At 56.1% G+C, this 13,317-nt stretch overlaps 1 protein-coding gene across 1 annotated transcript; it reads left to right on the forward strand.

The window, feature by feature from the left end:
* The first annotated feature begins 2,236 nt into the window (after window positions 1–2,236).
* On the forward strand, window positions 2,237–6,519 carry SOX7 (SRY-box transcription factor 7). Its single transcript, XM_082302404.1, has 2 exons — window positions 2,237–2,480; window positions 4,426–6,519. The coding sequence occupies exons 1-2, from the start codon at window positions 2,255–2,257 to the stop codon at window positions 5,328–5,330; spliced, it is 1,131 nt and encodes a 376-aa protein (XP_082158530.1). The 5' UTR covers window positions 2,237–2,254; the 3' UTR covers window positions 5,331–6,519.
* The last annotated feature ends 6,798 nt before the right edge of the window (window positions 6,520–13,317 follow it).

Consider the following 13,317-nt stretch of genomic DNA (forward strand, 5'->3'; position numbering starts at 1 on the left):
CAGGAAGGGAAACTGCTGTTACTACTAAAAATTCCTGGCCTCTGGGGCCTCGATAGAGGTGTTTTTGTATTGATGATATCCAGGTCCTGAGCATCCTGAGGGTTAAAAAACAACACTGAGCTATGCACTGTAATCACCCTACCCGAAGAACCACCCTAACCAAAATAAAACCTTGCAACCCCGGGTAGCCTCTTTTTCAGGGCACTTCCACCCCTCCTAAAGGGAACTAAACAAAATTAAGGATGTTCCAGGTTTTCTTCCCAACTTCTCGCTGCCAGCCTCTGCAGCAGCTCCAGTCTGCAAAGTGCACCCGGGAGACCTGTGCAGGGCAGGGTGGAGGGTTTGGCATCCTCCCTCCCTGCCCCATCCCGGCACTTCCATCCCGGCACTTCAAGGCGTGAGACGGGACTTTGGGAGAGATCTGGAGCGGCTGGGACAGAACAAGCTGTCCCCAGGAGCGTGCCCGGCTCCAAACCCCAGATAAAAGGCAGCTCCTCTGTGTGTGTGTGGAAAGGGTGTATAAATCTGTCCCGAGACCAGGAAATCTCCTGCGCCTTTTAGATTTAAGAGAAGTTGCCTTCCTGTTGTATTCCCAGATAACGCAGCTCTGATGGAGCCCACTTGTAAATAGCTTAATAGATTTAATCAGTTCCTTTGGAAAATGTTGTTGCTTCCGCAGGGTTTTAGTTCGGTCCCGGTAAAAAGCTCGGGGAGGGCAGTTGCTGCTTCTGCTGCGAGCGAAGTTGGCAGATTCCAGCTCTCCCGACCCCAAAATCGCTGCAATCCACGAGAAACCAGAGCCATCCCGCTCCTGTGCGGAGGGAAGGGAGGGACCAGGAAGCCCAGGCGGATCCTGCCCGGCTCACATTTACATGAGCTCTCTCCATCACTCCTAATCTGACAAGAGTCAATAGGAACACCCAGGCACGTGGGAAACCTGCCCAAACTCCCCGGCCTGGGATCCGCGCCGGGGTTTTCCCCCCTGGCTTGGGGTCAGATGGGGCAGCCCTGGCCAGCCCCAGGAAACGCCCGCCCATCCCGCACCCCGTCCCGCTGCTTTTCTGGCAGCGCGGAGAGGAAACCCACGGTCAGTCAAAGCGGAGCCGCTGCAGCCCTGCAGCCCCATGTCAGCGGGTCAGAGTCATAAAGGAATCCAGCCACCAGATACATTCCTCAGGGCAGGCTGCGGGGATGAGCTGGGAAAGGGCAGCCAGCTGGGGATTTTCGGTGCCATCACCTTCCTGGAGATCCTTTGTCCTAGTGAGGGGAATGCTGCTTGGATGACTTTCCCACCCTTGTGAACACCCAGCTGGGGTTAGTGGGGAACACATTGTGTGACTTTGGGACTTCCGTCCCATCCAGGCTTTGTGGGATGGGGCAGCACTCCATAAAATGCAGCAGCAAGGAACAGATCCTTTGTCTCCCAGTGTCCAGGAACGGGCAGCGGGGACGGACTGGGGATGTTTCAACCTCTTTGAACTGTGCCCAGCCCCATCCCTGCCTTGTTTTCCCCTAAAAGCTTCCTCAGGAGTCCCACCAGGCTGGACAAGCACCCGCCAGCAGGTTCATTGCGTCCCAGTTTCCATCCCATACAAGGGGACCTGGAAATTTGGGGTGAAAACTCACATGGGGTGGGCAAAGCACAGCCTGGTCTGGTGGGTAAAGCAGGAGGAGTGGGGGAAAGATGTCCCTGCCTGTGGGATCCATGCCCTGATTTCCCCTGGCAAAGAAGGTTCCTGCAGCTTGCCAAATTCTGGGGAGGGGCCTTGTGCGCCCCAGTGGGATCTTCCTTTCGGTGCCATTTTCCTTTTCTTTCCATGGTTTCAGTGCCTTTATCTCCTCTCTCTGTGTTACCCCGAGCCTTTAAAGTTTGAAGTCTCTGAGGTGCAGGAGGGCAGCGGGGCTGTTTGGGGGAGGGACATTTCCAGCTCTCTCCTCGCTTCCTTTCAGCGGGCAAAATAAGGAAAAATAATAATAAAAGAGGGGGAGGGGGGAGTGGGAAGGAGAAAGGGGGGTCTGGGGGGTGCTGCTTCCCCGGGGGGTGCCGGGCAGAGGGTGGGGAGAAGTTTTCTCGCGGCACCATCCCGGCCGGGGCCGAGGAGTTTGCAAACAAGGAGGAGCAGCGAGTCCCTTCGGTGTCATTGGAGGAGGCTTTTTCCAAGGAGCTCATAAATACGGGAGAGGCCGGGCAGGAGGCTGGGACTGCGCGGGGACCCCGAGGGCAGCGCGGCGGGGCGGGGGGGCCGGGGGGGCCATGGCTGCGCTGCTCAGCACATTCCCCTGGCCGGAGCGGCTGGAGGGGGACGCGGGAGAGGGGCTGTCCCCAGGGCCACCCCCCCGAGCCTCGCAGGGCGAGAAGGGCTCCGAGAGCCGCATCCGCCGGCCCATGAACGCGTTCATGGTGTGGGCGAAGGACGAGAGGAAGCGGCTGGCGGTGCAGAACCCCGACCTGCACAACGCGGAGCTCAGCAAGATGCTCGGTGAGGAGCGCGGCGGGCGCGGGCTTGGGGGGAGAGGAGCGGCGGGAGGTCGGGGACTCACCCGAGCATCCCCTGGGGTGCAAACCCTGCCCGGATCCGGTGCCCCGGGGTGAGCACCCGAGCACCCACCCAGCCAGCCAGGTGTAAATCCTGTCGGGATTCAGTGCCCTGGGGCACCCACCGGAGATCCCTGCGGGTGCAAACCTTGTCCGGGTTCGGTACCCCTGAGTCCACCGGGACATTCCCGGGGGTGCAAATCCTGCCCGGATCCAGTGCCCCGGGGGAGGCACCCACGCACCCACCCGGGCATCCCATGGGATGCACACCCTGCTCGGATCCAGCGCTCCGGGCTTGGTCCGCAGGCACCCACCTGAGGTCCCTGGAGTGAAAACCCCGTCCGGATTCAGTGCATTGGCGTGGGGATCCACGCACAACCCCGGGGTGCAAATCCCGTTCGGACCCAGTGTCCCGGGCTGGGCACCATGCACCCACGCGGGGTGCAAATCCCATCCAGATCCTTCCTCCGGACTGGGAACCCCAGCACCACCGGCCACCCCTGGGGATGCCAACCCTGCCCAGATGGGGACCCGGTCTGGCACGCAGCAGGAGGACACCCCTACACCTACCTGGCCGTTTTGGGGATGCAAAGCCAGCCCGGGTGCAGCACCCTAGGGCTGCAAAGCCTGACGGAGTCCCACACCCCGGGAGCAGCACCCCGGGAGCAGCACCCATGCACCCACCCCATCACCCACGGGGTACTCACCCCAGAACTGTCCCACACTCCAGGTGTGCAGTCACCCTTCAGGGTGTCCTGATGGTGTCCTGCATCCCAGGGGACAGGCACCCTGCCACCTCTCTGCTGCAAACCCTGAGGGTGCTGCCTCGCTGTGCAGGGAGGGACCCCAAATTTCCCTGGCCTGTCCTTGCTGTCCCACTTTGTCCCAGTATTGCGTGGCTGGGGTGTGTGTGTGTATTTCTGCTGTTGCTTTTGGGGGATCACAACCCATTTCTCGCACACATTTGTTTCCCATTCCCCATCCACTATTTCTCCCTTTCTCCCAATCCCCATTTTGATGTGAAACCAAGAGGGCAAACCGAAATTATTGGCCCAGACAGGCTGAGAAAGAGCTGCCCGAATTGCAACACAGCTTTGCTGCCCAACCTCTTATCCAAAGTTTGTGTTTCCCTGGACAGTTCTGCGGTGTTTTCTTTGGTGGTTTGGGTTTTCTCCTTGCTGCTTTGCCATGCAGCATCTCAGCTTATTAGTGTTATTTCTGCTGTCTCAGGCCATGGGAAGGCATCAAAGGCTTTGATCTGTATCCTCATTTCTCCCTCTTACCCTGAGGAGCAGCCTGGGGCAGCTTCACTGTGGGATAACCCCCCCCTCCCCCTGCCCAATGCTGCTTCTCTGTCCTGTGTCTTGGGAACATTTTATCTCAAACAGGGAGAGCGAGGTCACAGAATTACAGAATCATGGAATGGTTTGGGTTGGAAGGGACCTTAAAGACCATCTAATCCATGCAGGGACACCTTTCACCATCCAGACCAGCTGTCACAGTGCCCAGGTCTCCTTGTGCCTTGGTGCAAGTCCTGTCAGGGCACAGGCTGGGACACCTCAAAGGACACCACGTCCTGACTCCCTGCTCAGCCAGGCATGGCCTTGGCTGTCCCTGCTCCACAGCCCAGCTCCCTGTCCCAGCCCATGGAGCTGGGAGTGTTCATCTGCCTGGATTCATTTACTAACCCCGAGCCCGCCTTGTGTGGGGACTGGGGATTAAGGGAGTCAGAGACCCCACAGTGGCCTCAATTCCCCCCTTCTTCTCCCACCCGCTGCCACCTCGTCCTCCTGCAGGGTTTTTGGGATGTGTCCTCCGCGTGTGCCAGCTGGGATATCGGGAGCCTTTGGGAGACTGCGGGTGCTAAGGGAGCGTGTCCTCCGTTTCAGGGAAGTCCTGGAAGGCGCTGAGCCTGTCGCAGAAGCGTCCCTACGTGGAGGAGGCCGAGCGGCTGCGGGTGAAGCACATGCAAGATTATCCCAACTACAAGTACCGGCCCCGGCGGAAGAAGCAGGTCAAGCGCATCGGGAAGCGGGTGGACCCCGGCTTTCTGCTGGGCAGCCTGACACGGGACCAGAACTCTGTGCCGGAAAAGCGGACCTGCAGCCGGGCTGGGGGGGACAAAGAGGGCCCGGGTGAGTACCCCCCCCGCCCGGGGCTGCCGGCTGTGCGGGGGTACCGGGAGGCTCCGGGCAGCGGAGGCAGCAGCACCAGCGTGGACACCTATCCCTACGGGCTGCCCACGCCGCCGGAGATGTCCCCGCTGGACGCCATAGACCCCGAGCAGAGCTTCTTCTCCTCACCCTGCCCCGAGGAGCATCACCGCTCCCACCTCGCCGGTGCCACCTTCTCCCCGGAGTACGCGGGCGGCTCCCTCCCGTGCGGCCACCACCCGCTCAGTCCCATGCCGCAGCCGGCCACCTGCATGATCCCCCCGGCCTCCAGCTGCCCTCCCCTTCCTCCTCCTCCTCCTCCTCCCAGCTACTACACACCCGCCTTCCCCTCCCTGCCCCCTCCCAGCCTCCATGCCCACCTGGGCCAGCTCTCCCCGCCGCCCGACCACCACGGCTTCGACACCTTGGACCAGCTGAGCCAAGCGGAGCTGCTGGGCGAGATGGACCGCAATGAGTTTGACCAGTATCTCAACAACCCCGGCCACGGCGACCACCACGGCGGGGCCTTGGCCAATGGGCACGTCCCGGCGTCCGGCAGCTCCCACAGCTCCGAGAACAGCCTCATCTCCGTCCTGGCCGATGCCACGGCCACCTACTACAATAACTACAGCGTCTCTTAGGAGCCCAGCCGGGGCCGCCTGGACCGGCCGAGGAAGGAGCCGACACTGTTCTGAGGCGTTGCTCCCTGGGGACATCGCCCGCGGCCCCTCAGGGTGACCGAGTCCGAACCGCAGGGCCCTGGAGTCTCCTCGGTGTTGTAGGTAAAGGATTTGGGTTGTTGGCTCACCACCGTGCAAAGCCTGGAGTGCTCTGCTCCGACCGGGGCCGGGGGGCACTTCCCGATGCCAAAGCCCTTTGGCCAAGTCCCTCTTCCAAAGCAGGGATGCTCCTGGGAGTGCAGGAAGGCTGCCCCTCATACTGGGGCATTCCCAGCCCTGCTTTGGAGTCAGGAGTGCGGCAGCACCCTGCAAATGTCGGGTCTGAAAGGCAGGGGTGGCAGAAGGGAAGATTTTGTTGAAGGTCTGTGAGCTGGTTTTGGGTTCTGGTGGCGGCGTTGCTGCAGCCACCCTGACCTGCCCGACTGCTCCAACGGGGATTAACCCCCCTCCCCCTCCCCCATCTCCTGCCCTGGAGCATGGATTGGGGGCTTCATCCCTCAAGAAACCCCGGAGGGGATGGGACACCAGCCAGGAGAGGGGCAGCCAGCCCCGAGGGTGCTGAACCTGTTCTGGAGAGGGGCAAGATCAGGGCTGGGAAAGGCAGGATCCGGCCGGCATCCACCCCTGGGAGCAGGTCCTGGGATGAACATTTTGGCCAAGAGGTGATGATGTAGCAGACACTTTTTTTATCAAACATCCTTTGAAGGGGAAGGCTCCGTGTTTGGAGCCACAGTGCCCAATGCCTCTCCTAACTCTGGCGTTTTATTGCTTGTAATAAAGCTGTACATTGATTTATTCCTTCCATTATTCCCCTGCCCCCCTCGGATTTTGTATTGCTCGAGTTCTCTTCCTTTCCATAAAGATGAAGCTTTATTTTAAATCAGTTATATGACATGATTAATCTTAGTGTTTACTGTATGGCACTTGGTAATGATTAGTTAGTAACGTGGTTATGATTTCCTGGTTTTAGTCCCCAAAATGTATTAATAATAATTGCAAAGAATACTTAAAAAAAAAAAAAACAACCCAAAAGTTCACTGATTTTTAAGCTAGACATTCCATCTCTTTTGTGTGGCTCTATGCATTTTGAATGAGTGTAGATACAAGTTTGCATAAAATATTTAATTTAAATAAATGTGTTTTTATACAATGATCGTTCGATGATTTAAATTGCTGTCGCTATTGACAACAGTTTTCAAAACAGAAACATTTCCCGTTCAAGTGCTATTTTTTTATATTTTTGTTGTCGTTGTCGTTGTTGGTATTTTCAGCCAAATTTTTCTACTTCCATTTTTTTATAAATAAAACAAAGATCTGTGGTTATCTTTGCAAATTGTGGATTGCTTTCTAACAAACCGACTCGGGGCATGACGAGTGCCTACCCTCACTTTCCATAGAGTGTCTCGGGGTTCAGGTCACTGCTGGCCTTGATTCTGCTTTTGCCATCTCTCAGATATGATCTTTTTAATCCTGTTTCCATATCACAGTGAAGTCAAGAGCTTTGCCTGTGCTGTCTTGGTGAGCGTAGATGATGTTGCCAATTTATGGAGCGAGTGCCAGTGCCTGGAGCGTGGGTTTTAGTCACATTTAAGGCTCCCTTTTCTTTCCCAGTTTGGGCTGATTCACCTTTAAAGGTGCTCCACGGAGTCAGGACCTTAAAAAGGGTCCTTGTTTCAGGTGCAGATCAAGGCAATGAGGCCTCAGAAATGTGTGGGGGCCAAATTTGGGGAGCCACTTGAAGGCGATGTTGAGTGATGGTCTTCAGGCCTGGCCAGCAAAGAGAAAAGCTTAATCCATGTTGTTGTCCGTGGAAAAACATCACAGCCTTCTCTTGCCAGACATTAAATCAGGCTGTGTCCCTGCTGTCCTTGAGGTTAAGCCGTGCACAGAGAATCCCAGAGTTGTTAGGGCTGGAAGGGAGCTCTGGAGATCCAAGGCACGGTAAACGCTGCCCAAAGCAGTGTCCTCCCAGGCTGGGCCCTTCCTGCTTGGCCTCAAAAAGTGGAGGAGCACTTTTCCTAAGTGCTCTTTGTGATGCCACCTCTGTGTGGTGGCTGGGAGGGGTCTCCAGAGGTCACCCAACCCAATCCAATCCAACCCAATCCTGTCCCTCTAGATGCCCTGTCTCCCATAAATGATGTCTCTGATCCACAGAGCCCATGGTCCCAGAAGATGGAGGCTGTGTGAGTATTTGGGGAGGCATCAACATGCCCCTGTCCTGTTCTCCTTCATGCCCCACTTTTATCCCCTGGATTCAGCTCTCCCATCCTGCCTCTTCCTTCTTCCATCTCTCAGGCATCCAAACTCACCCTTGGCCTTTCGTTTGTAGGGGGAAAGGAACGGACACCTTTGGGTGTCCTGCCAGCCTCAGGTACTGTGGTGTCTCCCTGACGGGGGTGGCTCAGCCCAAATGTGACTCTTCCAAGAGGATTTTGGAGCTGGAGGGAGGGAGGTGCCAGGATCCTGTTTGACCTCTCTGCCCAACATCATTGACTCACATGGGACCATGCCAGGAGCAGGAGTGCGGCTGGCAAAGTCCTGCTTTTCCCTTCTCCATCTCTCCCTGCAATCCCTGGGGTGGCCCAGGCCCGAGAGGCAGCTGAGAACAGTGAAACTACCTTGGGGAGGAGGCTCAGCGGTCCCACCCCCCCCAAAAATCAGCTCTGGGTATTGCCACCAGCCTGGTTTGGGCTGTCACATTCTTACCCTATAGGACCCTTTCTCCAGGACATTGGCTGCTCCTACTGGTCCTTCTCCTTATTCCCATGCCCCAAGCAGCAACGGGATCAACTGCACCACCCCATGAGCCTTTTCCCTCCTTGCTTTCATCCCGTGCAGGGTTAGTGGAAGCAAACCCCCCTCCAAGAGCTCCCAGCACCTCCCAGAGTCTGATTTCCCCAGGAAAAGGGGTTTCTCCACGCACCCCATCCCCAAGGAGCCCGTCGGGCTGGGATAAATGGAGAGCCCCGCCAGCCAAGCCTGTCCCCACTTGCTCAACCCGGAGCCACGTGGGGAGAGGTGGGAGCTTGTCCCTGTGCTCTCTGCACGCCAGGAACAGCTACAGGCCCCAACCGGGAGCCAGGGCCCCCCGAGGGCGTTGGGAGCCTCAGCCAAGGTGAGGTGCGGCTCCCTGGGAGCCACGGCCGGATCCGGGCACACGCCCAGCGCCGGGAGCAGCCGGCTTCCACCTCCAGGACACTGCAGCCGAGATGAGATTCAGGAGCAAAACCATCCGCCCCTTCTCTGGTGGGATGGAAAATGAGATGCTATGGGTCAACCCCCGCCCCACAGCAATTTTTTTGGGATGCAGGGCACTGCTGCAGGGAGCAGGTGGAAAATAAGACTGGCAGAGGTGGGAAGGAGTGGTTTTGCTTGGAAGGTGGACATCCATGTGGAAGAATGCTGGCCACGGTGGTTTATGGATGTTGGGGGGGGTCTCCACCCCAAGCAGGACTCGTTCTGCATCAGTCCTGGGCACGTTTCTCCTCCCTCCCCATCCCAAATCCAGGAGCCCATGGCTGTCTCAGTGCAGGCTGAGGAGTCTTGTGGCTGTGGCTTGTGGCCTGCTGTCCCCAGCCTGGGAACCAGCAGGAAAATCAAATCAGGGCTGCAGGAAGGGATAAAACGGCCTCACACCACATTTGGGCTCCTGCTTGGGGGTGCCAGCTTGGGCCAGGACAGGGGTATCTCCTTGCCAGGAGGTGACCAGGGTGTGAGCCCTCTGCCCCCAGTGTCCGGTGGCCCTGGCCAGTCCTTGGCCCCCATGGCTGTGCAGGTCACGCTGCCGGGCATCGGGAGCAGGGATGAGGTCACCTTCCCGGATAGCTGGGATTTGGGCTGGCCGGGAGCTGCCGTGTGTGTCATGCCCTGGGCAATTTCCTTTGCATCCCTTAAGCAGGTGGTGACTTCTCTCTGTCCTCACTCTGCTTGTCCCAGTGCCACTGGGCAGGGGTGGGCGCTGGTGACAAACAGCCACGTGGATGTTCCATGCCTCAGTTTCCCTGTCTGTAAAACTGAGATAATTCTTCCTTCCCTCACGCCCTTTTTCTGACCAGCTCTGAGACATGATCTGTCTCTTCCCGAGAGTTTGAACAGGACCAAGTGCTTGTGCTGCCTTTGGCACGAGGGGTCCCTGCTCCCCTCAGCAGGGAGACAGCACTTTTCCCTGATTTTTCAAAGCAGAACCAGGTGAGGGAAGTAGAGGCAGAGACAGGAGTGAGGTAACTGGACTGAGCTCACCCTGCAAATCAGTGACAGAGCCTAGAGAGACCCTCAGCATGGCCAACTCCCCCAAATCCTAAACCCCCTTTTGCCCCCTTTTTGCTTACCTTCCCCCTCCATCCCTTTTTTCCCCCCCAGCCCACCCTGAGTCCCAACCCTGCTGCACCCCACAGCAGGGAGGGCAGGATCAGGCCCTCCCTCCCATCTCTCCAGAAGAGGGAATGAGACAAGCTGCTGAGTGGTTTCCTGCCCGGCACTGCCAGTGGGAGCTGCTTGGGGTGCCGGGAGCAGGGGAGGATGTATCCGGAGCTGAGTGTTTCCTGGCAGATAAGGCCAACCCCTCCTGCCGGATGTTATGAGTCCAGGTCCTACCTCCACGTTTCAAGAGAAGGGGCCGAGGAAAGGCTTGGATGTTTATGGCAAGGAAAAATAACTTCTCCCTCTGTGTACAATCCTCTGGCTCCCCCAGGGCTACGTGCGGGAGGGTAAATGCTGGGAATAGGAAAACAGGGGCGAGGAGGGTGATGGGGGACGAGGAGGGCTGTGGGCAGGCTGGGGTCTCTCTCTGCCTGCTGGGGCTGCATGGGAATGTGCCAAGGCAAAGGCAGGATGGATCTGGGGAGAAGAGCCTGCTGGTGGATAGTGCAGGCTCAGCACTGTGGGATCAGGCTCAGCATCAATCCAGGGCCAAACCCAGCAGTCACCTCTGGTGCCCACCTGGAGCAGATCCAGCCCCGGGTTAGCATTTCTCCTCATCCTTCAGATGAGCCCCTTCAAAGCCAGAGCCAAGGCCAACCACGGCAGCCCCCACAGCTGGAGATCCAGGGTTATCCTGCCCACCTCTGTCATCCAGGGAATCAGGTGCTGGCAGAGGGAGGATGGTGGCAGAGTTGGGTCTGGTGGCCCGGCTGGATGAGGAGGATGGGGAGGTTGTGCAGTGGGTATGGAGGGAATGAGGAAAACAGGGATTTTCTCCATATTTTTTGCAACAAATAAGTAGAATCCAGTGCTGGCCAGTCTCCTTTTGGAATGTAGCTGTGCTCTCCTAACACTCTTCTGGGAACATCCCAAAAGCTCAAGCCAGAACCTGTGCACTGCCTGAGGGCTGGTACATGTCCAGGGCCACCTCTGGATGATGGAAGGAACATGGAGAGACCTGCACTAGACTTAGACTGGTCAAGAAATTAGGACAGAGAAGACCCCCAGCCCTCAAGCGTTGCCATTCCCACTGAAATTACCCCAGATCCCAGCACAGCTGTGCCCAGGCCACAAGTCCTGCCCCTGCCCCAGGACAGGGGCAGTGAGGACATTCCTGGAGAAGGCTTGGATGTGGTCACCTGGTTTGGATGTGTCCAGACATTGAACAGCTTTTGATGGAGAGTTTTGTCTTCAGCATCAATAAGAAGAAATCTGAAAACAGACAAAATCTGGCGATCTCCTGTCCAGGGTGGTTAACGAGAGCTGAGCTGCCTCTCACTCCCATTTCAATCCAAAAGAGGCTGCTGGAGGTCCCATTCCTCACCCAGAGGGAGGACTGGAGGACGACCTGAGCAGAAATAAGAGAGGGAAAAGCCCTGTTCTTCCTCCTCTGCCAAGCTCAAGGAGCCCATGAGGGTTCCCTCTGACAGCTGAAGGGCATCCAGGGAGCGCTGCTGCACTCAGGGAGAATTTTTGGGATAAGAAGCTTTGTGCTGGAGCCCTGACCTGTGCCCTCCTCCAGTGTCTCCCAGCCCTCTTCCCTCAGCACCCGGAATTCCCCCGTGTCCCATCCAGCCAGGACACCGCACCCCGCCTCGGCCAGCCCAAGATGTTGTTCTTTCCCTTTGATTTCCAGGAGCTCCCACTTGGCCCCCAGAGCTCCACGGCAAACAAAACATCAGAAGCCCAGGCTTGGCGGTGCAGGAAGGAAACCGGCTCATGCAGGGCTGAGTCACGATCCCGCTGCTCCATCCCGGCATCCCAGGGAGCGGGATCAGGTATCAAGGGATGCCAAGCCCCACCGACCCCTGACCAGCTGGGGCACCAAAAATCTTTGTCCACCACCACCACCCCGTGTTATTTGTTTTGATAAACAAAACACAGGTTGTGGGCTTTTTTCATGAAGTTGGAGTGGGAAAGGCTGGATTTGCTTCCCTGGTGAGGGAAGAGTCTCCACGCTGCCCGTTTGGGCCTCAGCCAAAATTCAGGGAGGATGCCAAAAACCTGAGGTTTAAAAGAGGCTCCTCAGCACCCCTGACCTGGGACCAGCTGTTTGATTTCCTCCTTTGAGGGCAAACTTGTTGTCTTGAGCATCACATGGTTGTGATTGTCACCACTCAGATATGTTCCCAACTCTCCCCCTCATATTTACTGGAGATAAAAAATATACACACATACACATTTATTTTATATATATATATATATATATAAGATGGGTACTCCCAACTCTATCCCTCTCATTTACTGGAGATACCAAATATACATATAAAAAAATAAAAATAAAAATAAAAATAAAGAATAAAAATAAAATTTAAAAAATTATAATATAAATATAAATATAAATATACACATACAGGAAATATGACATACACATATATGTATGTATAAGGGATCCTTATATGTAGATAAGAAAAATGGGTTCAAACTTTTTAGCAAGGCCTGCCATGATAAGATAAAGTGTAATTGTTTTAAACTAAAAGAGGGTAGATTTAGATTAAATAGAAGGAAAAAACCTGATTTAGTGGAAGGTGTCCCTGCCCATGGCAGGGGGTGCAATGAGATGAGTTTTAAGGTCTCTTCCAACCCAAACCAATCTCAGATTCCATGATTTTATGATTTTATACAGAAGTGTGTGTGTGTGTGTGCACACAGAGGACATGGGACATATGGCTTGGAGAAAGCAGCATCCCTTGGTCTCCTATTCCACAGCTCTCAGCACAGTCTGGTGGAACTCTCAGCAGAGTGCATGTCCCATGTCTCCTTTTAGGGTGGATATTGGGAAAAGGTTCTTCCCCCAGAGGGTGCTGGGGCACTGGAGCAGCTCCTCAGGGAATGGGCACGGCCCCAAGGCTGCCAGAGCTCCAGGAGCGTTTGGACAACGCTCTCAGGGATGCACAGGGTGGGATTGTTGGGGTGTCCGTGCAGGACTCATGATCCTTTTGTGTCCCTTCCAAATCAGGATATTCCATGATTCTGTGATTCTCACAGAAATGCTGAGGTTCTAAGGGACCTCTGGACATCCCATATGGGATCTGTGACAGATCTTTTCCGAGATGGAGGCCTTGCTTTGAGGCAGAAGGAGGTGGGACACTCCTGAGGCTGACTGTCCCTCTCCAAACCAGCACGGCATTCCAAAAGGCCTTTCCCTGGTGGCCTGGAGGCCCTTCACTTGAAAGAGAACCCACATCTCCACTAGCAATGAACAGGTTGGGTATCTCTGCACCATGGTCCCATAGAGGATCCATGGAGGTCCCAGCTCTCCCAGGATCTCCCATGACAGAGCTCCCTCTAAGCCAGGCTCCTGCCTGCTCCAGGGAAAGAAGAGAAGGAAACCCTCAACTCATATCCCCCACCCCACCCTGCCTGCCTTCCACCCCCCAACCTCCTGAAAAGTCCCAAAAGCCACTCTGAGAGAATTTCTCCAAGGTATGGGACTCCCATGTAAAGGACCTGCTGCACTAAATGATCCATCAGAGCTTCCTGGTTGCTCTTCCCTGCTGCCTTCCCGGGTTCAAAAGGTGATTTAGGA

Source organism: Coloeus monedula (assembly GCF_965178545.1).
Source record: "Coloeus monedula genome assembly, chromosome: 2".
Taxonomy (NCBI): Eukaryota; Metazoa; Chordata; class Aves; order Passeriformes; family Corvidae; genus Coloeus; species Coloeus monedula.

Coding starts and splice junctions, on each gene's coding strand:
- SOX7 (XM_082302404.1), top strand. CDS start 2,255: ATGGCTGCGCTGCTCAGCACATTCCCCTGGCCGGAGCGGCTGGAGGGG. Junction 2,481..4,425: donor GGAGCTCAGCAAGATGCTCG/GTGAGGAGCGCG, acceptor CCTCCGTTTCAG/GGAAGTCCTGGAAGGCGCTG.